Source organism: Heptranchias perlo, chromosome 28 (assembly GCF_035084215.1).
Source record: "Heptranchias perlo isolate sHepPer1 chromosome 28, sHepPer1.hap1, whole genome shotgun sequence".
Taxonomy (NCBI): domain Eukaryota; kingdom Metazoa; phylum Chordata; class Chondrichthyes; order Hexanchiformes; family Hexanchidae; genus Heptranchias; species Heptranchias perlo.
This window is the reverse complement of record NC_090352.1, coordinates 13,365,933-13,393,027: the sequence shown is the minus strand read 5'-3', so window position 1 is coordinate 13,393,027 and position 27,095 is coordinate 13,365,933. Positions and strand designations below refer to the sequence as shown.

General features: G+C 47.5%; 1 protein-coding gene across 1 annotated transcript in view; it reads left to right on the top strand.

Moving 5' to 3' along the window:
* The window catches only part of limk1a (LIM domain kinase 1a), a 53,145-nt gene that overhangs the window by 1,871 nt on the left and 24,179 nt on the right, over positions 1-27,095 (top strand). The window contains exons 3-8 of the mRNA XM_068007886.1: positions 11,257-11,395; positions 15,249-15,358; positions 16,816-17,022; positions 20,926-21,031; positions 21,885-22,063; positions 24,025-24,199. Coding sequence (XP_067863987.1) covers positions 11,257-11,395; positions 15,249-15,358; positions 16,816-17,022; positions 20,926-21,031; positions 21,885-22,063; positions 24,025-24,199 — 916 coding nt within the window. The remainder of the gene's footprint in view (positions 1-11,256; positions 11,396-15,248; positions 15,359-16,815; positions 17,023-20,925; positions 21,032-21,884; positions 22,064-24,024; positions 24,200-27,095) is intronic.

Sequence of the window (27,095 nt, the reverse complement as noted above, 5' to 3'; positions counted from 1 at the left end):
TCCAACTATGTGCACCAGAACTGTAGAAAAAAAGTGCAGTAGAACTCTTGATTGTCCTTCCACATTTGGGTTGTGTCGGAAGAGAATTTTTGAGCTGGTTAACACTGGGGTGAAGTACTTGTGAGTGCTCTGGTGTATGTATTGCACTGAGTGCAATTTGTAGGGATGAATTAAGAATATCACACAAGAAGTGTATTGGCTTAAATACAATTTTTCCTACAGGTAGTTGGACCAATAAATGTTGTGACAACACTTCATGTCGTAAACAATGCACAGCAAACACGAGTATACAACATGTAGCGTACACTGAAATATGTACTATCGACCACACTGTGTTACTAACCATCCCCATGCTGTGAGGGTCTGACCTCTTCCACTGTACAGTGATGCTGTCTGAACATTCAGCATTGGGGGATTTAGTGTATGAACAAAATACACTGTTTACTGTGAAGATCTATTTGTGGCCTATTGTCTGGCCAGACCCATGTAGTTTTATTGTTGGTTAGTGACTAACCAACACAGACACTATTGTAAGGTTCATCTATCACACAGTAATGTGTGTGCTATTCTGGGATCAGTAGGTCATGCAGATATGTCTGTAGTATTATAGAGTCAGTCTGTAACAGTAACCCATTTACACTATTGTAGTGATAGTCTGTCACACAGTGATATGTGTGCACTATTGTACAGTTAATCTGTTTCACAGCAATATGTGTGTACTATTGAACAGTTAGTCTGTCACACAGTGATATGTGTGCACTATTGTAATGTTGACCTGTTGCACAGTGTTTATGTGTTGCCCAGTGATTCTGTGCACTGTTGTAGGGTTGACCTGTTGCACAGTAACCAGTGTGTACATTGCAAGGTTAGTCTTTCACACAGTTATGTGTACGTGTGTACTATTGTTGGGGCAGTCGGTGACATTTTGAAACCCAGACAGTAAATATTGCCAGATAAGAGCAATGGGCACTGCCAGTCTGCAGTAATATCAGTGGTGCTTTGTAGGGTAATGCCCATTTCTATAGTATTGGCAGTGATGCTGGTGATGAGTATTGATTTGCTATAAATGATAGTCTGTGCTATACTGCCTGTCTGTAGAGGAGTATCAGCAATGGAGATTGCCAGGTCGCAGAGTAATGCCATCAATAATGCCAATCATGCCAAGCTATAAAGGAGGAAGGAACTTGCAATTACACAGTGCTTGATGACGTCTCTTGAGTATTCTCAAACTCTGTTTAATTGCCAGTCTGTAGAATAGTGCTGTTGGTACTGAGTAATGCCATCAGTGAATACTGATAGTCTGTAGGGTGGAAAGAGAAAAAGCAAGCTATATAGATAGATGGATACATTTATACAGTGCTTTTCACAACCACAGGATGTCCCAAAGTGCTTCACAGCCACTGAAGTACAGCAAGGTGCAGTGATATAAATGGCCACATTATCTGTTTTTAGTGATGTTGGTTGAGTGATAAATGTTGGCTAGGATACTGGGATCTTTTGTATCCACCGGAGAGGGCAAATGGAGCCTCAGTTTAACAGCTAATCCAAAAGATGGAGCTACTAACAATGTGACGGTCGCTCAGTACTGCACTAAAGTATCAACCGAGATTATGTGCTCAAGTCTGGAGCGGGGCTTGAACTCACAACTTTCTGACTCGAGAGGCGAGTGTGCCACCGCTGAGCCACGGCTGACACTCTACCCTACTCGTACATCCCCATGTATGCTCTTCCCATCCCCCGGCCGTACCTCCACTGTGTGCACTCTTCCCATCCCCCGGCCATACATCCCGATATACTCTCTTCCTGCTCCGATCATTTACTGCTTATTCTTCGCTGCCCCCATCATTGAGTGATCTGTTTAACACTTTGACCTGCCCTCTGGAACTCTGTCCATAAATTCCTCACTATCTCCTCCTCTACACTGAAATGTCTCTTCATTGCTCTTTGTCTGGACTTTTACTCCCCTCCCTCGAACTTTAGAAATATGTTCTTGTTATTATTGACCTGGGAGTGTATGATGAAGCAATGGAGAGAAACCTTTACTCTGGGTTTAATCCATGCTGTAGCTCCCACGGGAGTGTTTGATGGGCCAGTGTAGAGGGAGCTTTAGTCAGTAATTGTTGACTGGTGTTTGTAGGGCTCCTGTTCCTCATTGCTACCCAGTGACTCCTGCTGGGTAGTGCACATGGCGAACTTGGTTAAGAACAGGATCGGCTTGGACTGTTCACCTTCTGTGCGTGAATGACCCGCTCTGTGTGCTCACACATGAAGAACAACTGCTTGGTTGAGATAACCGAGAGCTGCTGATACCTGTGGCACTGTCAGTGCCAGATGGTGCAGCAGGGGTGGTGGTCTAACAGAGCACTTCCTGTGTAGATGATAATATCACAGGAATTACTCCTCCTGGTGTATAATACTGACACTATCCCCTCCAGGCATTTAGTGTGTATTTCCTTTCTTTATACTCATCTGACTTTTTTGTTAATATTTGCAAATAAAGAAAAATATATCCCAGTCTTATTGCGTCCGAGGGAATCCAAACTTTCTGTCTTTGAACTCAGCAATGTTTACACCATGGAGTCTGGATGACCACTTACAAAGTTTAAATCCATGTTCCTATTCATTTGTATATACATCAAGTTACTGGCACTAACTAATCTTGGTGTTATGATTTAGGGTTTAATGAGACAACAGCACTAAGGACAGATTCACCTGGCTCACAAAATTCAAGCAGGGCAAGCTTAGGGTTGCCAACCCTGGTTGGACATATCCCTGCCTTCAACTGCCCTGCCCAGTCAAACAGCCTTCCCCCCCCCCCCCCCACCCCCGGCCCCATCTCCAATATTTTTATAACTAATAAACAAATGTTCAAAGAAAATGAAAAAAAACACACAATTATTTTTTAGTGCCCTTATAATTTTTTCCTGGGTTGCATGCAGCAGTGTCCAAGAGATTAATCTTTAATTCCTGGAGACTCCAGGACAATCCTGGAGGGTCGGCAAGTTAACAAGTAAGAAATGCAAGCACAAATAGATCTAAGTTACCTGAGCTTTGATGGCCAGATTTCCAGGGCTTGGAGGGCTGATCGTGGCCACAGTTTGCACACCCTGCTGTAGTGCATTGAACAAGTGGATCATAACGGTGTCGGAGGGTTGCATGAATAAGCTTCAATGGCATTGTGGGGAGGGAGAACGACGTAACTTAGGGCCAGTGGAAATAGGGAGGGGGATGAGTGAGTGAGTGAGCGCCAGTGGAATTGGAGAAGGGGATGAGTGAGTGAGCCCCAGTGGAATTGGAGAAGGGGATGAGTGAGTGAGCGCCAGTGGAATTGGAGAAGGGGATGAGTGAGTGAGCACCAGTGGAAATGGGGAGGGGGATGAGTGAGTGAGCGCCAATGGAAATGGGGAGGGGGATGAGTGAGTGAGCGCCAGTGGAAATGGGGAGGGGGATGAGTGAGTGAGCGCCAATGGAAATGGGGAGGGGGATGAGTGAGTGAGCGCCAGTGGAAATGGGGAGGGGGATGAGTGAGTGAGCGCCAATGGAAATGGGGAGGGGGATGAGTGAGTGAGCGCCAGTGGAAATGGGGAGGGGGATGAGTGAGTGAGCGCCAATGGGGAGGGGGATGAGTGAGTGAGCGCCAGTGGAAATGGGGAGGGGGATGAGTGAGTGAGCGCCAGTGGAATTGGAGAATGGGATGAGTGAGTGAGCGCCAATGGAATTGGAGAAGGGGATGAGTGAGTGAGCGCCAGTGGAAATAGGGAGGGGGATGAGTGAGTGAGCGCCAGTGGAAACAGGGAGGGGGATGAGTGAGTGAGCGCCAGTGGAAATAGGGAGGGGGATGAGTGAGTGAGCGCCAGTGGAAATAGGGAGGGGGATGAGTGAGTGAGCGCCAGTGGAAATAGGGAGGGGGATGAGTGAGTGAGCGCCAGTGGAAATAGGGAGGGGGATGAGTGAGTGAGCGCCAATGGAAATGGGGAGGGGGATGAGTGAGTGAGCGCCAGTGGAATTGGAGAATGGGATGAGTGAGTGAGCGCCAGTGGAAATGGGGAGGGGGGCTGTGTGAATCAGTTCCAACGGAAGGGGAGGGGAGTGGTTTGTAGCCAAAGATGTAAATCTCAGAAAGCTGTGAAGTTGTCCTGTTAAAGTGAATCATATCCACTTCTAGATTATTAACTTCTCCAAACCAGTTCCTCCTTGATGTCATAAAGAAATTGTCACAGAACTGTAGAAACTGCAAATGATGGGTCTGATAGTTGTTTGGTTTTGTGGCTGGAGCAGGGAATGGAATTTCAGCACTCACTTCCCCCATCCTCTATCTGTTGCTATTGATGCAGGTTGCAACAGGAAGTGGGCTTGCTTGCTATGTCTGTGCTGTTGTGAGGTCATTATCGATTCCGGCAAGTGATACGATGGCTAATTTTGGAGGCAGTGTAGCCGGGCAGGTACCTGCAGAGTCCACGAGCTCTCACTGCTCCTGCAGGGTTTATGAAGTTAGAGTGAGTGAAGCCCTTTGACCGAAGATTCACAGAGTTTTAGGAATTACTCAACAGTGGGAGACAAGAACTCGCAGTGCTGTCGCCCAGAGGGACGGAGAATGCTGACTCGCTGCTACAGAGTGCGCTCCTCAAACCATGGGGTCAGGTGAGTAGCAGAGTTCTCAGGATTACTCCAGTCCTGATGGGTTGGCGTTGTCACAGACAGCCATTTATAATCTGTGACAATGCCAACCCATCAGCTCTCAGTACAGTACAGGTTACTGCTGGAGACAACACTTCTCCCGTCTGTGTCCCATCTCCTTGCCCCTGTCCCATTTGGTGTCTACTGTTGCCGTACTTCATCCTTTAGAGATGATTCGGGCAGAGTCTGAGATACTGGGGATGATTTTTACTCCGAGCCGGGTACCCCACCTGTTGGTGCAGATTCGCGTGGGGAGCCCAGAGGCTGGATGCCTGTCAACAGTGAAAGGAGCGGCAAATCAGAGAGGGGGGCAGGAGGGAGAGAGAGATCATCGGGCTTGGAAAAAATCAGAGGGCGGGTCAGCCATCATCAGAGATCGGGGTGGGGGGGTGTTCAGCATCAGGAGGGGGAGAGATCGGCAGATCACGGGGGTACTGTCGGACAGGTGAGCTTGTTGGGCCTGGACGAAGCACTCCTGCTCCTCCGAGGCCACAAGCAGTGCAATAAAGACACTCACCTCATGGATCCAGCCCTTCCCGCCTGCTTTCACCTGAAATGATTTGGAAGCAATGGGAAACCCGAACAGGTACGGTTAAATTCACTTTAATGTTCCAATAAACAAAATATTAAGTATCTCAATGAGGTACATTGCCCCTTTAAGTATAAGCCCGCTGGCTTTAAGTGGGGGCAGGACTTCCTGGTGTCTGCTGTGCACACGCATATAAACCTGCCTGGGTTAAACCCAGAAGTGGGTGAGTTGGAGCCGCGGTGTGGTCCCACTCCAAAAACCTGTTATTTTAACCTCCCACCCGTTCTTGGGTTAAAATTTACCCCATTGACTCCCATTTTCTGAAGCACTAAGGTACCAGCTTCAGGAGTTGCCCAGCAAACGCAGTGATGTGATTACATTGGCACCAGCATACTAGTGGAAAAATCAAACTTAAGGAAATGTGCTTCAAAACTGGGTGATAGTCCAGTTCATCATTATTACTAATGGCAGACCTGCACCCATCAGTACTGTACCCTATCGTTAGATAGTAACAGACCTGCACCCACCAGTACTGTACCGCAGTGTTATACAGTGACAGATCTGTACCCATCAGTACTGTACCCTAGTTATACAGTGACAGACCTGTACCCACCATTACTGTACCCCATTGTTATACAGTGACCGACCTGTACCCCAGTGTTATACAGTGACAGACCTGTAACCACTAATACTGAACCCGTGTTATACAGTGACAGACCTGTACCCACCATTACTGTACCCTAGTTATACAGTGACAGACCTGTACCCACCATTACTGTACCCCATTGTTATACAGTGACCGACCTGTACCCCAGTGTTATACAGTGACAGACCTGTAACCACTAATACTGAACCCGTGTTATACAGTGACAGACCTGTACCCACCATTACTGTACCCTAGTTATATAGTGACAGACCTGTACCTACCAGTACTGTACCCCAGTGTTATACAGTGACAGACCTGTACCCATCAGTACTGTACCCCAGTGTTATACAGTGACAGACCTGTACCCACCTGTACTGTACCCCAGTGTTATACAGTGACAGACCTGTACCCACCAGTACTGTACCCCAGTGTTATACAGTGACAGACCTGTACCCACCAGTACTGTACCCCAGTGTTATACAGTGACAGACCTGTACCCACCAGTACTGTACCCCAGTGTTATACAGTGACAGACCTGTACCCACCAGTACTGTACCCCAGTGTTATACAGTGACAGACCTGTACCCACCAGTACTGTACCCCAGTGTTATACAGTGACAGACCTGTACCCACCAGTACTGTACCCCAGTGTTATACAGTGACAGACCTGTACCCCAGTGTTATACAGTGACAGATCTGTACCCACCAGTACTGTACCCCAGTGTTATACAGTGACAGACCTGTACCCACCTGTACTGTACCCCAGTGTTATACAGTGACAGACCTGTACCCACCTGTACTGCACCCCAGTGTTATACAGTGACAGACCTGTACCCACCTGTACTGTACCCCAGTGTTATACAGTGACAGACCTGTACCCACCTGTACTGTACCCCAGTGTTATACAGTGACAGACCTGTACCCACCTGTACTGTACCCCAGTGTTATACAGTGACAGACCTGTACCCACTAGTACTGTACCCCAGTGCTGAAAGTATTCTCTCTTGGCATAAGTTTGAACAGACAGAATTTAAAATTGTACTGCTGGGTGTATTTCACATGGGAAGAAAGTTTCATACACCCACAACTACTCTTTACTAAAACCCTTGTCTCAACACTGGCCATCCTAGTCCAGGATCTGCACAATGACTTTGCTATACTAGAGTGGAGAGGAACACCTGCATTTTCTTCCATAGAGGTATCGTTACCGGAGGTGGATGAGGGCGGGATTTCCATCCGCCTGTCCGACCCTGCCGTGGCACAGGCCAGGATCAATTCCACATACAGGGAGCCTCCCAGCAGTAACCCCCTCTTCAGAGAGTGTCCGCCATTGTTGGGGTGGGAAATGTTGTAGTGCTGCAGCCTTAAAGTGAGAGTGCCATTGTTAAAGGGGCAGAAGTTTCCTCTAAGGTCTCAAATCAAATGTAGAAGGGGCTTTGAATGAGCCCAGCTTAAGTGGAAGACTCATTGTGGAAGATTGGGGAGATGGAGAAGTTGCCGTTTCTTAATGGGTCACCCAGTCCTCCTGACCGCAGCTGCTACAGCCCCCCTCCTCCCTCCCTCCCCCAACCTCCCTCTTTCCCCCACCACCCCTCCCCTCAGTTGCCTCAACCTTATTTTGGGCAGAGGATCAGTTTTTGTATCTTGAGTCCAGTTTGTTCAGGATATTGAGAGCTGGTAATGGAGTTTGTAGGTTCTGTATCAGTGCAGGAACAAATGTGCAGTTGCCTCAGCAGTGGGCAGTAATGTGGTATGTAGATCTTGTTCGTTGGGGATAGACAGTAATGTAGTGGGAATATGCTCTTGGTTCAGATGTCGGCTGTAAACCAGTAGATGTAGATGCTGTTGGTTCGGAGATGGGCTGTAATGTGTGTGTCTGTCAATGTGTAACACTCCCCTGGATGTATTACAGGCAGGTTGTATCCTCCAGCTAAACATCAGCTGAAAGAAACTGCCTTCCTGTAATGTGTCCAGGGGAGTGTTACACACTAACAGACCAAAGTACTTTGGCTCCCACACAAAAATCCAGACCCATTCTACCAACTCCAGCACCCCCACCCTGGCTACTGTCCCAGGCTGTTTGCAACCTCAGCATCCTCTTCAACTCCAAATTGAGCTTCAGTCCCCATATCCTCTCCATCACAAAGGTCACCTGCTTCTACCTCCGTAACATCGCCCACATCTGCACCACCTCAGCCCATCCATTATTGGAACCCTTATTCATGTCTTTGTCACCTCCAATGCTTTCCTGCACAGCCTCCCATCCTCCATGAACTTATCTCATGTAAACCTCTACAGCCATGTTGCACTATGTCCCGCTCGTCCATCACCCCTGTCCTCGCAAACCTACATTTTACCCCAGTCCCCCAGCGCCTCAGATTTAGAATTCTCATTCTCATCCTTGTGCTTAAATCTCTTGATGGCCTCCCTGTCTCTGTAACCTCCTCCAGCACTACAAATCACCCCCCCCCCTCAACTCTCCATTCTTCTGACTTCAGTCTCTTGTACATACACTCCCACCTTTCACCCCACCATTGGTGGCTGTGCTTTCACCACCTAGGCCTCATGCTCTGGAATTCCTTCCCTAAACCCCTCTGCCGCTCTGTCCTGCTTTAAGATCCTCTCTGACCATGCATTTGGTCACCCCTCCTAATCTTTCCTCTTTTGGCTCAGTGTCTGTTTTCCTCATCCCTCTGTGAAGCGTTCTGGGATATTTTTCTATATTAAAACCACTATATCTGAATGCCAGTTGTTTTTATTGTAATCCCATCACTCTCTTCCCTCAAACCAGTGATGGCCTCGGAGCAACTGTACACCTTCCAGTTTTAAAAAGATGGCACCAAGATATCGAATGTAGCGGTTTTGAGGGAGATTTTGCCAACTCGGACTTCAATGCAGCATCAGCCCCAGGCCACGAGCTGGCCCGCGGCATCTTGGAGGGTGCCCCAGGGCCCAATCTTCAGTCGCTGTGTGTTTTTGGTACAGTCTCTCAAGACCATACTCCTGTTAGAACATAAGAACATAAGAAATAGGAGCAGGAGTAGGCCAATCGGCCCCTTGAGCCCGCTCCGCCATTCAATAAGATCATGGCTGATCTGATCCTAACCCCAAATCTGAGGGCCTGCTCTCTGCTTCGAGGGGGCCCAGGCCTAGTCGCAGTGTTTGTTTATAAATTCTAGGTTGAATGTATTGACCACGCAGCAATCTCTCCGTTTATATCATTGCTGCACAAATATACAGAAGTTTCTTTCTTAAATCTCAAAAGAATGTGCGTGGGAATGTGCAGCCCACTCACCTCATCTTTGATGGTGTGACCTCCCATCTGGTTTCAGATGCTGCCAATAAATTAAGAATGGAGATTGGAGAGTGAAAGGTCAGGCTCAATCGAGGCCCATCTTGTACACAGGCACATTTTTTTTTAACAGACCCCGTCCCAGCTGCAATTGGATTGCACCATTGGTGCAGTTTAGTCTTTAGTCAGTGGGCTTGTTCGATTTGTGACCTGGTGAATCAGGGGCCTTTTCTCCTCATGAGATGGCCTCCTTTTGTGAAGCTGCCTCTAGATGAATATCTGGCACAGCCTCTGTTTTAAGGGCATTTCTTAAAGAGGCTGTGGGAATGAGATAAAAGCTGCAAAATTGGCCACGGCCAATCACAGTGCACATGGCCAGGGAACGTTAGATTGGCCGGAACATCACCTATAGGACGAGATGGCATCAGGACCACTAACTTGTCACTTATCACAGAAACAAATAGAGGGGAAAAAGCACTCCTATTTTTAAAAATGGAAATACTAGTGGCTGGTTCATATATTTTTACAATTTTCTCTTCAAGCCAGTCAAAACCTAGTCTGCCCTGTGAGAACCAGAGGCATTGGCAGCCCAAGTGCTGCCCCGTGCCCGGGTGACCGTGTGGAGCTGCCCTCTCTCTCTCTAGGTGGCACTGAGTCGGTCTCGGTGTGGCACGATGCTTAACCGTTTCTTTCGCTACTGCCAAGCCGGTGACTGGGGGCCAAGCAGAATTTTGCAAGTGGAAAGACTGCTCGTGTCAGTTCCTTCAGAGAACGATTCCCACTAACTCAGGGTGCTTGCATAGTTGGCCAGCAAGTGCTGCTGACTGCAGACAGGGAGAGAAGGGCTAGTCGCTGCATTGACCTCGCAGACGCCAATTGGTCCAGGGGTCATGGGTCAGAGCTGTGCTTTAGCCTCATCTTTAACGGATCCCATTTCCGAAGCCTCTGTGAAATTAGCTGATGCCCTGAGTAGCATCGCTTCCCTTGCCTGGTTGTTGGAGAGCTGCTCTCTGTCGTATAAGAGGTGGGACGAAGGATGGATGCGAGAGTTCCTGACAGTCCTTTGCTGCGTTTGGTAGCGGGGGAGCACATCAAAGCCTTGTAGTGTTCATTGTCCGACTGCTGAATGGTTCTGCTAATCCCAGACCCTCTCACTGATGCTCCCTGCATGGGATGTTTAACTGTACAAGATGCAGCTGCAGAGATTGCTGCTGTCAGAGGGAGGGGCAAGGTTAGAGGCAGCGGGGAAGGACACAGCTTGAGTGCTGACAATGGAAATTCATCAGATTCCTTCATCAGATCGTTAATTGATGTGTCCGTATCATAAGCAAAGTAAAAGGGGAAAGTAGAGTTTTATCTTAAAAACCAGGAGTTCGGCATCTGATTTGCATTTTAGAAATTTCTGGAAAATTTACTCAAAGACCAGCGTGTCCAGTTCAAACTGACCTGTGGGAATGAGGTGTTAATGATTCCCACAGTCCCGGCTTACACTGGGACATCTCTCCACCCCAGCCCTGTTATTGAGTGTTCGTAGTTTAGTTATCAGCTGCTGACTGCGTCGGGGACTCGTTCCCCCCCCCCCCAAACAGAGCAGCGGCTGAAAACGGCTTCTTTTCAGATCAGTAACTTCCCTGATAACATCGCCCTGACTTGGATCGCACTGTGTGCCTGTGCGTCAGGCCAGACTCGTCGTGTTGCTGAGCTGCATGGAGACGGCTGCGGATATCAGTTCTCTGTTTCACTACTTGCTTGGTGGCTGAGATCCCCTCGGCCTGTTCGCACCAGTACTGCCTCTTGTTACACATCTTATTTAACTGAGCTGCTGTTCAATGTGTTCTTTGTGTTTTTTTAATCATATGTTTGCCCGAGGCCAGGTTTGTAGCGCTCGGCAGATCCCAGCGAGTGTGTGGAACACGGGGGGTGGGGGGTGTGTGAATATATGTGTCGGTGGGCGCTGGGGGGGGGGGTGGTGGGGGTGGGGTGGGGTGGGGGGTGTGTGAGACGAGTATTGAGCTCCCTCCCCGGGAGAAAGAAGTGCAGGAGCTCGGACTGGTGACCCCGCTGCTCTTTGTGCCTCTATTACCACTAACCCCGCTTTTTCTGCCTGTACAGGTGCTGTGAGTGTAACGCTTCACTCTCTCACTGGTATTACGAGAAGGAGGGCCAGCTCTACTGCAAGAAGGATTACTGGGCCCGATTTGGGGAGCTGTGCCATGGCTGCTGCGAGCGTATCACCAAAGGGCTGATCATGGTAAGGGGCTTGCACCGGTCGGGTGGGGGCAGCGTGGCTCATGCCTTCCCTGAAACACAGTCCTTTCACTGATCAGAAGTTTCCAGACCTCCTTAAATAAAAGCAGCTTGCGTGAATTTATGGAGAGTCCACACGTGTACATTGTCAACTGGACGTTTTTGGCAGACGTAACAGAATGCATGGAGTCACCCGGTGTAACTGCTCGCTAGAATGCAAATGGGTGCAGCTTTGAGGTTGTGAAGCTGGAAAGAGATGATTTGATCTCCTTTCCTTTCTTGTCAACACGGATGCACCTGGAGTGTCTGGAGAATCCACTGGACAGAAATCACCGACAACCCCAGCAAACCCCAGCACCTCCAGCAAACCCCAACCCCAGCAAACCCCAGTAACCCCAGCACCTCCAGCAAACCCCAACCCCAGCACCTCCAGCAAACCCCAACCCCAGCAAACCCCAGTAACCCCAGCACCTCCAGCAAACCCCAACCCCAGCACCTCCAGCAAACCCCAACCCCAGCACCTCCAGCAAACCCCAACCCCAGCACCTCCAGCAAACCCCAACCCCAGCACCTCCAGCAAACCCCAACCCCAGCACCTCCAGCAAACCCCAACCCCAGCACCTCCAGCAAACCCCAACCCCAGCACCTCCAGCAAACCCCAACCCCAGCACCTCCAGCAAACCCCAACCCCAGCACCTCCAGCAAACCCCAACCCCAGCACCTCCAGCAAACCCCACCCCCAGCACCTCCAGCAAACCCCAACCCCAGCACCTCCAGCAAACCCCAACCCCAGCACCTCCAGCAAACCCCAACCCCAGCACCTCCAGCAAACCCCAACCCCAGCACCTCCAGCAAACCCCAACCCCAGCACCTCCAGCAAACCCCAACCCCAGCACCTCCAGCAAACCCCAACCCCAGCACCTCCAGCAAACCCCAACCCCAGCACCTCCAGCAAACCCCAACCCCAGCACCTCCAGCAAACCCCAACCCCAGCACCTCCAGCAAACCCCAACCCCAGCACCTCCAGCAAACCCCAGCAATTCCCAGCACCTCCAGCAAACCCCAGCAATTCCCAGCACCTCCAGCAACCCCCCCCCCCAACTCCAGCAATTCCCAACTCTAGCAAACCCCAGCAACCCCAGCCTCTATCAATTCCCAGTAACTCCAACAACCTTAACTCCAGCAGAACCCTACATCCCCAGCACTCCAACAATTCCTTGCATCTCCAGCAACCCTCTACCCAACTCCAGCAATTCCCAGTATCCCCAGCAACTCCCAACTCCAGCAGTTTCCTATATCCCCAGCACCTCCACCAACCCCCAACTCCAGTAACCCCCCCCAACACCAGCAATTCCCAGTAACCCCAGCACCTCTAGCAACCCCAACCCCAACAATTTCCAGTAACCCCAGCACCTCTAGCAACCCCCAACACCAGCAATTCCCAGTAACTCTAGCAACCCCCAACACCAGCAATTCCCAGTAACCCCAGCACCTCTAGCAACCCCCAACTCCAGCAATTCCCAGTAACCCCAGCACCTCTAGCGACCTCAGCATACGGTAAAAAGCTTACTGGGTCTTGGAATGTATAGTCGGGGGCAGAGTGCAAATCCCAGAAAGTGATATTGATTGTACAAGGCATTGTCACACTAGATCTAGAGAACTGTGTCCAATTCTGGTCCTTATATATCAATATAGATATCTAGGCATTGGAGACCAGAAATGGACATCTAAATTGATACCTGGCTTAAAGTATGTGAGCCAGGAGGAGAGGTTGAAAAGCCAGCGATTGTTTACTCTGGAGAAGAGAAAGCTCAGGAGAGATTATTCATGATCCTTACAATAGATACATTGAACCCCGATAATATAGGGTCATAGACCCAAGCCTCGAAGAGGGAAGGTGTACAGGCAGTTCAGGTTTAACTACCTGATGAAGAGTGTGGTGAATATGTGGAAATCTGCCCAAGGAGGCAGTGGAAGGACGTAGTGTGGAAAAATTAAAGGGAGAATTGGAGATACTAGAGGTACAATAACAACTTGCATTTATACAGCACCTTTAACATAGTAAAACGTCCCAAGACGCTTCACAGGAGCGATTATCAAACAGAATTTGACACCGAGCCACATAAGATATTAGGACAGGTGACCAAAAGCTTGGTCAAAGAGGTAGGTTTTAAGGAGCGTCTTAAAGGAGGAGAAAGAGGTAGAGAGGTGGAGAGGTTTAGGGAGGGAATTCCAGAGCTTAGGGCCTAGGCAGCTGAAATCATGGCCGCCAATGGTGGAGTGATTAAAATCGGGGATGCACAAGAGACAAGGATTGGAGGAGTGCAGAGATCTTGGCGGGTGGTAGGGCTGGAGGAGGTTACAGAGATGGGGAGGGGTGAGGCCATGGAGGGATTTGAAAACAAGAATGAGAATTTTAAAATCGAGGCGTTACCGGACTGGGAGCCAACGGAGGTCAGTGAGCACAGAGATGAAGGTTGAACGGGGACTTGCTGCAAGTTAGGATACGGGCAGCAGAGTTTTGGATGAGCTCAAGTTTATGGAGGGTGGAAGATGGGAGGAGAACATTGGAATAGTCAAGTCTAGTGGTAACAAAGGCGTGGATGAGGATTTCAGCAGCAGATGAGCTGAGGCAGGGGCAGAGACACAAGATGTTACGGAAGTGGAAGTAGGTGGACTTGGTGATGGAGCGGATATGTTGTTGGAAGCTGATCTCAGGGTCAAATAGGACGCCAAGGTTGCGAACAGTCTGGTTCAGCTCAGACAGTGGCCAGGGAGCGAGATGAAGTCGGTGGTTAGGGAATGGAGTTTGCGGTGGGGACCAAAGATAATAGCTTTGGTCTTCTCAATAATTGAAGGAAATTTTTGCTCATCCAGTACTGGATGTCGGACAAGCAGTGTGACAAATCAGATAGTGGAGGGGCTGGGGGAGGTGGTGGTGAGGTAGAGCCGGGTGTCATCAGTGTGCATGTGGAATCTGATGGTGTGTTTTCGGATGTTGTCGCCGAGGGGCAGCATGTAGATGAGAAATAGGAAGGGGCGAAGGATTGATCCTTGGGGGACTCGAGGTAGCGGTGTGGGAGCAGGAAGAGAATCCATTGCAGGTGATCCTCTGGCTACGATTGGATAGATAAGAGTGTAACCAACCAACTGGAAAACGGAGGAGAGGCGTTGGAGGAGGATGGTGTGGTCAACTGTGTCAAAGGCTGCAGACAGGTCGATGAGGAGGGATAGTTTACCATGATCACAGTCACATAGGATGTCATTCCCAGGTGGTGGCTGATTGAGGGAGATTCATTTTTGGGACTGTCCAGATGGACTGCAGAGTCTTTTCCACTTCTGTGCTTTCCTGTGTTACCCCCTGCAACACCAGTACCTCAGCCTCCCAACAACACCAACAACTGGTCAACAACACCAGTACCTCAGCCTCCCAACAACACCAACAACTGGTCAACAACACCAGTACCTCAGCCTCCCAACAACACCAACAACTGGTCAACAACGCCAGTACCTCAGCCTCCCAACAACACCAACAACTGGTCAACAACGCCAGTACCTCAGCCTCCCAACAACACCAACAACTGGTCAACAACGCCAGCACCTCAGCCTCCCAACAACACCAACAACTGGTCAACAACGCCAGTACCTCAGCCTCCCAACAACTGGTCAACAACTGGTCAACAACGCCAGTACCTCAGCCTCCCAGCAACACCAACAACTGGTCAACAACACCAGTACCTCCAACACCCCCGACAACCCCAGCACTCCCAACCATCCCTGGCAGTGCCGATGTCACATTGATACATCCAGCTGGTATCAGTCGGAGCTGTATGAATCTTTGTTGATTTTTCTTGCAGGTCGCTGGAGAACACAAGTACCACCCAGAATGCTTTGCGTGTCTGAACTGTGGTGCGTTTATTGGCGATGGAGACACGTACGCGCTGGTGGAGCGTTCCAAACTCTACTGGTAAGAACTGAGTGTGGCAATTGGACAATTTAAACCCTAAGGTCTGTCAGTTACATTTGGTCTGTTGTGATGTGTTATTGTATAGGCAAACTGATGATGGGGGTTAATTCCTCTGAGTTTGGGGATTCGAGACAGTCCCATTGATTTGTTCTTCTGTAATAGTTTTATCCATACTTTGTTGGACACTAAGGGGAGCATCAAGAACCAGTTGAGTTTTTGATACTGGGGGAGGGGAGGGACAGGCGGCCCCACCACAGCCGGCTTTCCAAGTCCCGCAGCCGGCTTTCCGGAATAATTGCAGGTGTAATGAACAATTCCCTGATGTGCTGAAATCTGAGACTGAGTTGCTCCTGTATGGATTGTGTTGGCATTAGAAAGCTGCAGGAAGTTCTTGTTGGTAATGTCCCCGTGCATGCAATTTGTTCCAGGCCTTCGATCCATAAACTTTAAAGATGTTTAAATTATTCTGTAGTTCTTTGCCATCCTTCTAAATGTTGTAAACCAGAAAGAACAGACTGATTCCAGAGATGAGGGACTTCAGTTACATGCATAGACTGGAGAAGCTGGGGCTGTTCTCAGAACAGAGACGGTTGCGAGGAGATTTGATCGAGGTGTTCAAAATCATGAAGGGTCTAGGCAGCGTAGATAGAGAGAAACTACTCCTATTGGCGGAGGGGTCAAGAACCAGAGGACATCGATTTAATGTGATTGGCAAAAGAACCAAAGGCGACATGAGAAAAATCTCATAACTGAGTTGTTATGATCTGGAGTGCACTATTTGAGGGGGTGGTGGAGGCAGATTCAATCGTGGCTTTCAAAGGGAATTGGGTAAGTACTTGAAGGGAAAAAAATTTGCAGGGCTACGGGGATAGGACGGAGGAGTGGGACTAGCTGGATTGCTCTTGCAGAGAGCCGGCACGGGCTTAATGGCCTCCTTCCGTGCTGTAACCATTCTATGATTCTATGATCTGTTCCTCTTCAGTGTCACCAGTTCCACCAAGAGAGATTAATGTGGAAACAGCATTAGGGTGTAGTGTTTGAGGCATCAGTTGCAATAGCAAACTGTTTTTTAAACAAAAAGCTCGAAGATATGACAGCTTTTGTTTTCTCCCTCCTCGCCTCTTGCTAATCGTCCACAGGAGGCATCACAGCTAGCCAGGTCATCTCCTCACCCAATGTCCACACACACTCACTCTCTGGGGAGCAGGGATCATTGGTTAGCAGTCTGAAGTGGGAACAGATGATTTTTTTCTCCCTCCCCCCCCCCCCCCAGCGTAGAATGCCATCCCAGCTGTGATCTGCTGCATCAGCACAGACCAGGGACTGAACATGGGATGCTCTAGATTTTAATGCTTTTATTCACAAGTCGCGATCTTTAATCTCTCGCACAATTTGGTAACCATCTAGATTGCTGTTTCATGTTCTTGTATTTCATTTGTTCATTGTCTCTTCTGCAGTGGTTGCTGCTACTACCAGATGATAGTCACGCCTGTCATTGAACAGATCCTGCCAGATTCTCCCTGCCCTCGGATTCCGCACACGGTGACATTGGTTTCAATCCCAGCCTCCACCGAGGGGAAGCGAGGCTTCTCTGTGTCTATCGATCAGCCCTGCAGTCCCAGGAGCTGCTCTTCAGAGCATGTGCACACCGTACGAGTCAAGGAGTAAGTGAGAGTGATCACCATAATGGACAGGAGATTGTTGCTGTCACTCACGGGGTGTGTGTTTATAGATATCTGCATCTTGACAGTTTACAGCCGTACTGCAGTCAGTGATCCCACCTCTATTAGTGGGAGTAGAGTGACAGGCAGGGACAAGCCTTTCCTCTCCTCAAACTGCTGGTTTATACCTGGGTACGATCCCTGCAGGACTTTGCCCAAGTACCTTGGTACCAGCGGTCACTATCCAAATGCTATTTGATTGTGGAGGGCATCAGTGTCGAGCTCGATCCTGCCCTCTCCTGATGTCCACACACATGCACTTCCCAGTCGGAGTGGCTGGGTAGCAGTCAGACTGGGACCCTAACTGATTTTTGCCCTCCCGAGCAAGGGATGCTGAGTCCAGTCATAGCTCAGCCGCTATCACCTCTGGGTGAGATCAGCTAACTCGAAGCAGGGAGCTCCTGGCCTGTACAGCTAAAGATTGTTTTTTTTACTAACTGAATGATCAGGAGAGGCCCGGCCTTGAAATCTGACAGCAGCTTGAATGTGTATCTCTGAATAACCTCATCTACCAGGGACAACTTCCCCAGCTCTCACCGGCCGCCATGGAATCCTGAGCAGGAACCTGGTTCTGCAGGAGTGGGGTAAGGGACCCTCGGAATCTGCCACACATTGTGGGGTGAACACAAGCCCTGCCAGATCCAAGTGTTAGCAATACATAGTAATACGTAGAGGTAACAAATGTAATGCAACAATCCAGTACAAGAGTTCAGAGATAGCCTGCTCCTTAGCTAGCTGGCTGAGAGAATTAACAGCAGCATAACTTCAGATTCTATCAAGTTTTCCCAGAAAATATATCTTTCATTTTTATTAACAAATTGAGAACATATTCAATATGTTCAATTGAGTAATATTGATAAACACCTGGGCACCAGAGAAGTGTTGAAGCGACACAGTCACTTCTGGGTGAAGCAGCAAGAAATTGAAGTGGCAGTGAGTCTGCTGGGCTGCTGCAGGGATTGCTACAGTAATGAGATTTTGAACACATTCCAGTTGGTGTTTTGCACTAGTAAAGGTCAGGAGCAGCGGTCTGATTTTCTGGGTGTGGTGGCAGGAATACTGTGTACTGATCTTGCATTGTTTTTTTCTGATTTAGGAAAGGTCTGGTTTAAAAGAGATGGATAATCTTGTCATAGTGTTACAGTCACACATCCTAATACCTGTGTAGTGCACTTTGTTTTCTTACTTGGTTACTGAACTTGCTGATTTCCCATAGCAATACTCATGGGAGGTCTGGGTCACAGATGTAATGTTTAGATGCCAACCCAACCTATCCCTTGAGGAGCAATGCTCAGTACTTCTGGTAGGGAAATGGTCTAACTACGTCTTGAGCTCATTTAACAGTTAATTGTTGGACGTTTCTCCAAATTGACAAACCTCACTAGATACAGGGGAGGTACCGGAGGACTGGAAGACTGCAAACGTAGTACCATTGTTTCAAAAGGGTACCAGGGAAAGGCCGAACAATTATAGGCCAGTCAGTCTTACCTCGGTGGTTGGCAAACTATTAGAATCAATACTGAGAGATAGGATAAACTGTCACTTGGAAAGGCATGGTTTAATCAGGGATAGTCAGCATGGATTTGTTCAGGGAAGGCCATGCCTTACAAATCTGATTGAATTCTTTGAGGAAGTGACGAGGAGGATTGATGAGGGTAGTGCAGTGGATGTTGTCTGCATGGATTTTAGTAAGGCATTTGACAAGGTCCCACATGGCAGACTGGTCCGAAAGGTAAAAGCCCATGGGATACAGGGAAATTTGGTGAATTGGATCCAAAGTTGGCTCAGTAACAGGAAACAAAGGGTAAAAGTCGATGGATGTCTTTGCAAATGGAAATCTGTTTCCAGTGGTGTGCCACAGGGCTCAGTTTTGGGTCCCTTGCTGTTTGTGGTATATATTAATGATTTGGACTTGAATGTAGGGGGCATGATTGACAAATTTGCAGATGACACAAAAATTAGTTGATAGTGAAGAGGATAGCTGGACTCCAAGAAGATATCGATGGGTTGGTGGAGTGGGCGGAAAAGTGGCAAATGGAGAAGTGTGAGGTAATGCACTTAGGGAGGGCAAACAGTAAAAGGGAATACGCAGTAAACGGGAATATATTGAGAGGGGTAGAGGAAGTGAGAGACCTTGGAGTGCATGTGCACAGGTCCCTGAAAGTGGCAGTTAAGGTGGATAAGGTTGTGAAGAAGACATACGGAATGCTCTCCGTTATTAGCCGAGGTATAGAATACAAAAGCAGGGATGTAATGATGGAACTGTATAAAACGCTGGTAAGGCCACAGCTGGAGTGTTTGTACGCAGTTCTGGTCACCACATTACAGGAAGGACGTAATTGCTCTGGAGAGAGCGCAGAGAAGATTTACAAGAATGTTGCCACGGCTTGAAAATTGCAGCTACGAGGAGAGATTGGATAGGCTGGGGTTGTTTTCCTTGGAGCAGAGGAGGCTGAGGGGTGACTTGATTGAGGTGTACAAAATTATGAGGGGTCCAGATAGAGTAGGCAGGAAGTACCTGTTTCCCATAGCAGAGAGTTCAAGAACTAGAGGACATAGATTTAAGATGATTGGTGGAAGGATTAGAGGGGACATGAGGAAGAACTTTTTTACCCAGAGGGTGGTGGGTTTATGGAAGTCGCTGCCCAAATTAGTGGTAGAGGCAGGGACCCTCGACTCTTTTTAAAAGTATCTGGACCTGCACCTAAAGTGCTGTAAGCTGCAGGGCTACGGACCGGGTGCTGGAAGGTGGGATTAGAATGGGCACCTGGTTGTTCTTCGAGCCGGCCCAGACACGATGGGCCGAATGTTCCCCTTCTGTGCTGTATCTTTTCTATGGTTCTATGGACAGTTGCTTGGCTCCATCCCTTATTATCTCAATAACCTCTTATCATCTCAAGATTAGAAAAAAAAAGGGAGGAAATAATTGGCTTTCTTTTCTTGTACACTTTTGTTTTTAAGATAGTATTTTTAAAAATTCATTCTCAGGGTGTGGCCGTCGCCGTCAAGATCAGCATTTATTGCCAATCCCTAGTTGCCCTTGAGAAGGTGGTGATGGGCCACCTTCTTGAACCACTGCAGTCCGTGTGGTGAAAGTGCTCCCACAATGCTGCTAGGTAGAGAGTTCATGCATTTTGACCCAGCGACGATGATCAAACAGTGATATCTCCAAGTTAGGATGGTGTGTGACCTGGAGGTGATGGTATTCCCACAAACCTCTTGGATCATTAGATTGTGGTAATACCAAATGGTTTGTGGTAATACCAGATATTGAGGGGGAAAAATTTGCAGGGCTACGGGGAAAGAGCAGGGGAATGGGACTAACTGGATTGCTCATACAAAGAGCTGGCATGGGCTCGATGGGCCGAAAGCCCTATACTGTAACCATTCTGTGATTCTATGATTTGAGAATAGCTGTTTTTACTGAGTCATGTTGTGATCAATGCTGCCAACTTAAGGCTCCTGAAGACCATGACCATGTTCTTCCTTGTTGATTCCATTTCTCTTCAGGGGAATTAGCAACTCTGGGATAATTTAGTTCCCAAAACTGGTGTTTGTTTATGTTTTGTTGGTACAGTCTAGGTTTAGTTTGCTCTTATAATGTATGTGGTTGATCTAGTGTATTCTGAAGACTGGCTTGTGTAGTCATTATAGTTAATATTATTTGGAACATACTTCTGAAGATTTTACTGTCTCTGGTCCACAAAATTAACAATTATTGAGGACTTGATCAAAACCTTGTCTTGCAGGTACCAGTGATATAATAGGGAATAACCATATAGCTCCCTCATATCAGGGAAATTCTGAGTAATGGTATGTTAATTCCTACGATACCCTTTGTTGCAGAGTCGACACGGACTGCATCAGTCCAGATGTGAAAAACTCTATTCACGTTGGTGATAGGATCCTGGAAATCAATGGAACACCAATCAGGAATGTGCCTCTAGATGAGGTAAGCTGAGAAGGGAAGGCAGGAGATCAGTAAGTTAAAGTCTCTTAGTCACTCTGCAGAATCCTAATACATACTTTTATCAGACTGCACGCATTTAAAATGAATGCAAGTCTGTGTTGAATTAAACTGCCCATAATTAAATGACAGTCTCATTGGAGAGAAAGGGAAATGCCAACTAAATATAGCAGGCAGACTAGGAGAAGCCAGCCCCAAATAATAAGGGAGGGGAGACAGACTTTATATATCAGAGTGTCAGATCCGTACAGTGGGGGAGGGGAAACAGGTAATGGCAGTCGTACAAAGTGGGAAGGGGGAGAATGGGAGTTAACAACTGTAACTGGTAGGAAGGGAGTGGAAGCCAGCTGTATATAGTGAGACGTATGTACACCAACCTTATATAGTGGGATGGGAACTCAGAATGGATGGAGTTGGGATATGGTGGAGTGAAAGATGCCAACTGTATAAAGTAGAGCGAATGGGAGATGGCAGCTGTGTATAGTGGAGAGAATGTGAGCTTTGTATGGGAGGGGGGGAGGGGGAGGGGGAGATGCCAACAATATAGAGAGTCAACTGTATATAATAGTGAGGGGAGTAATGCTGACCAATACTGCTGGAGGGTGATGTGATCCATTATAATGCGCTCCTGCCATTCTTCCTGGAACACATCTTGTGTGAAAGATTTACTGTGTTTGGATCCTGAAGCTGGCAGTATTGTGATATGATGTGGCGATCGTTCACCTGAGGAAGGAGGTAGCCTCCGAAAGCTTGTGAATTTAAAATAAAATTGCTGGACTATAACTTGGTGTTGTAAAATTGTTTAGTATTGTGATAGTGCAATGTTTGACCTCCTCAGATTGACCTCCTGATTCAGGAGACCAGTCGCCTGCTTCAGTTAACCATTGAACACGACCCACACGACACGTTGCTGGAGGATGGATTGGACACCATCAGCCCTTTGTCAGACATCTACAGCCCACAGAAACCAAGCGCCCCCAATGGAGAAGGTAGCACGGTCAAAAAACGTCCCATCAAGTAAGGACACATTGTAGTTTGTACTGAATGTCCACTTTATCTGCCACTTCTTAATGTACGCCATCCTACAATCTAACTTTAAAAACACATGCATGCTCCTTTTCAAGCATTCATTCTTCCTGTTAAAAAAAATAAGCTGTAGGACACACATTTGATCCTCCGTTCCATTAAGTTCTCAATCTTGGCTGTGGGGAAGCAACGAGCATAAGATGGGCACCTCTCCACAAGGTTAGAGGGATGAAATCAGCGTGTTAATCATCCCTGAGCCACTTCCTTTGCCTCTTTCATGACTGGTTCAGAGTGATATTGGCAAGGATCTGGCTGAAGTTGGGACTAACCCCCTTCAGTCAGAGGACCTAGATTGACCTGACGTGTGAATTACCCTTTAACATTAGGGCAACTGAAAACTCCCGGCAAGAACATCAGCCTGTAAATTCCTGTTTTAAAATTATTTTCTTGGTTCAATCCAGTGGTGTTATTTGGGTGAAATCAAAATGCTTTACAAAAATAAAAGCCCAATTTAAATAAAACCTCCTGGCAAGATCCTGTGAATTATGAACCTTTCTGTACTGGCATTAATAATGGAGAAAATTTAATTACGAAAGAAGGACTTCAAGAATATTTTTGAATGAGATATTAAATCGAGTCTCTGACTGCCTGCTCTGATAGTTTGGATAGATCCTATGGCACTGTTGGAAAGGAGCAGGGTGTTCTCCTCGTTTCCTGGCCAACATTCCTCCCTCAACCAACAAAACCAAAAAACAAATGAACTGGGCTTTATCTCATTGTTGTTTGGGATGCTGCAGGTACAGAATGGCTGCCGTGTTTCCCTAAATAACAGCAGTCATTGCACTTCATAAAGTAATTCACCGTGTGAAGTGCTTTGAGCTGTTTCAAGTGAAAAGTGTCAATGCATGTATATTTATTAAAGCAATGAATCAACACCAGTTAATGTTCATCCTCTGAAAAGTTATTTGAATTCTGTAACAATATAAGTGGGTTGGTGGATGAGAATGAAGTGATGGTCACGTACCTTGATTGAATGACCATTCGATAAGGCCTCCCCCAGAGAATCCAAGATAAAGTTGTAAACCGCAGCTCCCTGATTCACTGGTGAGTAAAGGAACCTCAGTGTAGCACAGAGCCACACAGACCAGAAGGCCCCAGATTCAAGTCTTGGTTTTTACCGAGTAGCTGATATTGGCTAATGCAACAGTTGGGTTAGAGGGGAAAAAAATCAGACCGGGTTTCCCCTCCTAATTGCTAGTCACTGACTGCTACTGGAGCTCGTTTAAGGGAGGACACGGAGGAAACTTTGGCCCTGAAATTCTGTGGGGATTATGGCGGGAGACCGGGGAAGTCGTGTGGAATTTCAGGGCCCATAATTTTAAGGAGTAACTTAGACATCTTAATATATGGAATAGAGCACAAAGTACAGTAAATTCTGAATTGGATGACTCGAAGAAAGAAAGAACTTGCGTTGTATGCAATTTATCACATCTCAGCAGGAGTGCCCCGCAAACCTGGCCCGATCACAAGGCCTCAATCCGCCGCGCTGCATTGGGCGTCACGCAGCTCGTCTGCCAAATTTAAATGAGGCAGGGGTCTCCAAATCATGGGGCCTCTTCGCCGCTGGAACGGGCAGTCGACCAGTGTGTTCCACTGGTTGGTCACCCAAAAATCAAAATCGGCCCCGAAGTGTTATATTCAGGTCTAAAATTGACCTAACCGAGAGTGTGACTAAGTGCTTTTCTCATTGCAGCCCTTTGTTTTCACTTCAACTGAGTATCTGTAACTCCGTGTGCGTGTGTGCCCTACTACATCGACTCCTGGCGACAGCCTTCAGTTTGTTTAATAATTAATGTTATTTTAATGTAGCAAAACATGGAATAGAACTGGCTGTGTTTGATTTATTGGACCAGTATCGGTCATTATGACTCTTATTCTCCATTCGCCTCCAGGAGAAGCTGCAGTAGTGATAAATCTCCAAGCACTGGATCACCTGCCTCCCAGAAGAAAGATTTGGGCCGCTCTGAGTCCCTGCGAATTGCCTCCAAAATGCATCGTATCTTCCGCCCTTCTGACCTGATCCATGGGGAAGTGCTGGGAAAGGGTTATTTTGGACAAGCCATTAAGGTATGCGTTTCACAAATCCCAATCTCTGTTCCTCTCGGCTTCTTTGGGATGAGCTTTACTGGGGTGAATTTTCCATTCATACGAACAGACGAATTAAGAGCAGGTTTAGGCCATTCGGCCCCTCGAGCCTGCTCTGCCATTTGATAAGATCATGGCTGATCTGATTGTGACCTCAACCCTACTTTCCCGTCTACCTACTATAACCTTTGACTCCCTTGTTAATCAGGAATCTATCGAACTCAGCCTTAAAAATATTCAATGACCCTGCCTCCACCGCTCTCTGGGGAAGGGAGTTCCACAGACTCACGACCCTCAGAGAAAAAAATTCTCCTCATCTCGTTGAATGGGAGACCCTTTATTTTTAAACTGTGACCTCTAGTTCTAGTCTCTCCCACAAGGGGAAACATCCTCTCAGCATCGACCCCTTCAAGCTCCCTCAGAATCTTATATGTTTCAATAAGATCACCTCTCATTCTTCTAAACTCCAGTGTATACAGGCCCAAATTGTCCAACCTTTCCTCATAAGATAACCCCCTCATTCCAGGAATCAGTCGAGTGAACCTTCTCTGAACCGCCTCCAAAGCAATTATGTCCTTTCTTAAATAAGGAGACCAAAACTGCACACAGTATTCCAGATGTGGTCTCACCAATGCCCTGTACAACTGTAGCAAAACATCTCTACTTTTATATTCCATTCCCCTTGCAATAAATGTCAACATTCCATTTGCCTTCCTAATCACTTGCTGTGCCTGCATACTAACTTTTTGTGATTTGTGTACTAGGACACCCAGATCCCTCTGTACCTCAGAATTCTGCAATCTTTCTCCATTTAAATAATATACTGATTTTCTTTTCCTCCTGACAAAGTGGACAAGTTCACATTTTCCCATGTTGTACTCCATCTGCCAAATTTTTTGCCCACTCACTTAACCTATCTATATCCCTTTGCAAACTCCTTATGTGCTCTTCACAACTTACTTTCCTACCTACCTTTGTGTCATCAGCAAATTTAGCAACCATACGTTTGGTCCCTTCGTCCAAGTCATTGATATAGATTGTAAATAGCTGAGGCCCAACACTGATCCCTGTGGCACTCCACTCGTTACATCTTGCAACCTGAAAATGACCCATTTATGCCTACTCTCTGTTTCCTGTTAGCTAACCAATCCTTTATCCATGCTAATATGTTACCCCCTACACCATGAGCTCTTATTTTGTGTAGTAGCCTTTGATGTGGCTCCTTGTCAAAAGCCTTCTGGAAATCCAAGTATACCACATCCACAGAATCCCCTTTATCCACGTTGCTTGTTATTTCCTCAAAGAACTCTAATATTCCCTGCTCCTCATTAGCAAGCTCTGTCCGAGAGAGTACTTTATCGAGGGTCCATGTTTAGCAGGGGTTGTTGACAACACAGACTGCTGAGTGACATAGGCTGAGTCACAAAGTGGTTTATCTTTCATAAACCACCTGAACGCTGACCCATATTCTCTTGAGACTGTGCGTCCCTTATTTGCCTTCCATCTCCCAATAGACACAGAGGTGCATCCTTGGGGATGGAGAAGGCTAGAAAATGCTGTTTCTTCAGCCAGAATCGCTGGATAGAACCAAAATTGCTACTGTGTAAATCTGTTGTATCTCCTTTCCTAATGGTAGTGCTCTGTCCTATTATTTTGACCATATTGGCTCTGTTTGGACACCAGCATTGACATCCTCTCAGATCTACCACCCTGTCTGCTAGGCCTGTCCCCAGGGGTAAGAGTTCCACCTGAGATGTACAGACTAGTACAACTCTTACTGCTAGTGCCAAGAAGCTACAACCCTCACTTTGGCAAAACCCTACCCTTCCCATCAACAACTTGTGGAGTAAGCTCCTTCCTGGAGGCCCATTCAAGTCTCCTCCTGCCGAGAGAGATGGATGATCGATGCCAAGGAGAACACACATCACCTTTACTCTCCAGCTGTACAGGGAGAGTGACCTAGTCCCAAAATGCTCTTCGAGAAAGTGGTCTGAGCCCTTTGCAGCTTTGTTTGGCAGTGCTGTTCCCAACATCTACAGTTTGGCAGTCAGAAGAAAATTTATGTAAACCCAAAATGTTGTTGCTTTTTGTGCATCTTTTCAGCTTTTTTTTAACTGGCGTATCTTGTACAAAGCAGGTTCTTCTGTTGAACAGCCTGTCCAGCTGTACTGTTTCGCTGCCTCATTTAAGCCCATATGCTTGGTTCCTCTAGTTGCAGTACCTCGATTTGCACCAGAAATACTGCAAATAACTACCCCCAGCCTAACACACCAACCTTACCATTTATTGCATGCACCTAAATAAAAATCAGACTATTTTTATTCTTTCCATCTGACGGTGAATTATGTACAACTTGATGCATCTTGAATGGAGAGACATCAGCAAAGATGTCACATTTACAAATGGACTTCAAAGTGACATGATAATGTATCAAATTGATGTGAAACCTTATCCAAACCTAATGCTTGAACCTTACCCTACTTTCGAAAAGCTTAGACTTGACGTTATCTGAAGCCAATAAACCAGATCCTATCTTCAAACTTACCACACTCCCAAACCAGTACTCAAACAATATTCCAGCCCAATACATAAACCAAGTGTCAGCCTTGGCTCAGTGATAGCACTCTGGCCTCTAAGTCAGAAGGTTATGGGTTCAAGCCCTACGCCAGAGACTTGAACACATAGGGCTCGATGTTACCAGGGCTGCAGGTTCGCGGCGGAGGGCTATTGGGCGCGTGGGTAACGCGCTCGGTGAAATCAGTCTGCCCCCCACGCGATCGCAGCCTAATTGGATCCACTTACCTGGTCTTCCGGGTTCGCCACTGCTAAGCTGCGCGGCGGGTGGACTCCGCATCCGCAGTGAGATCTGTCAGCTGGA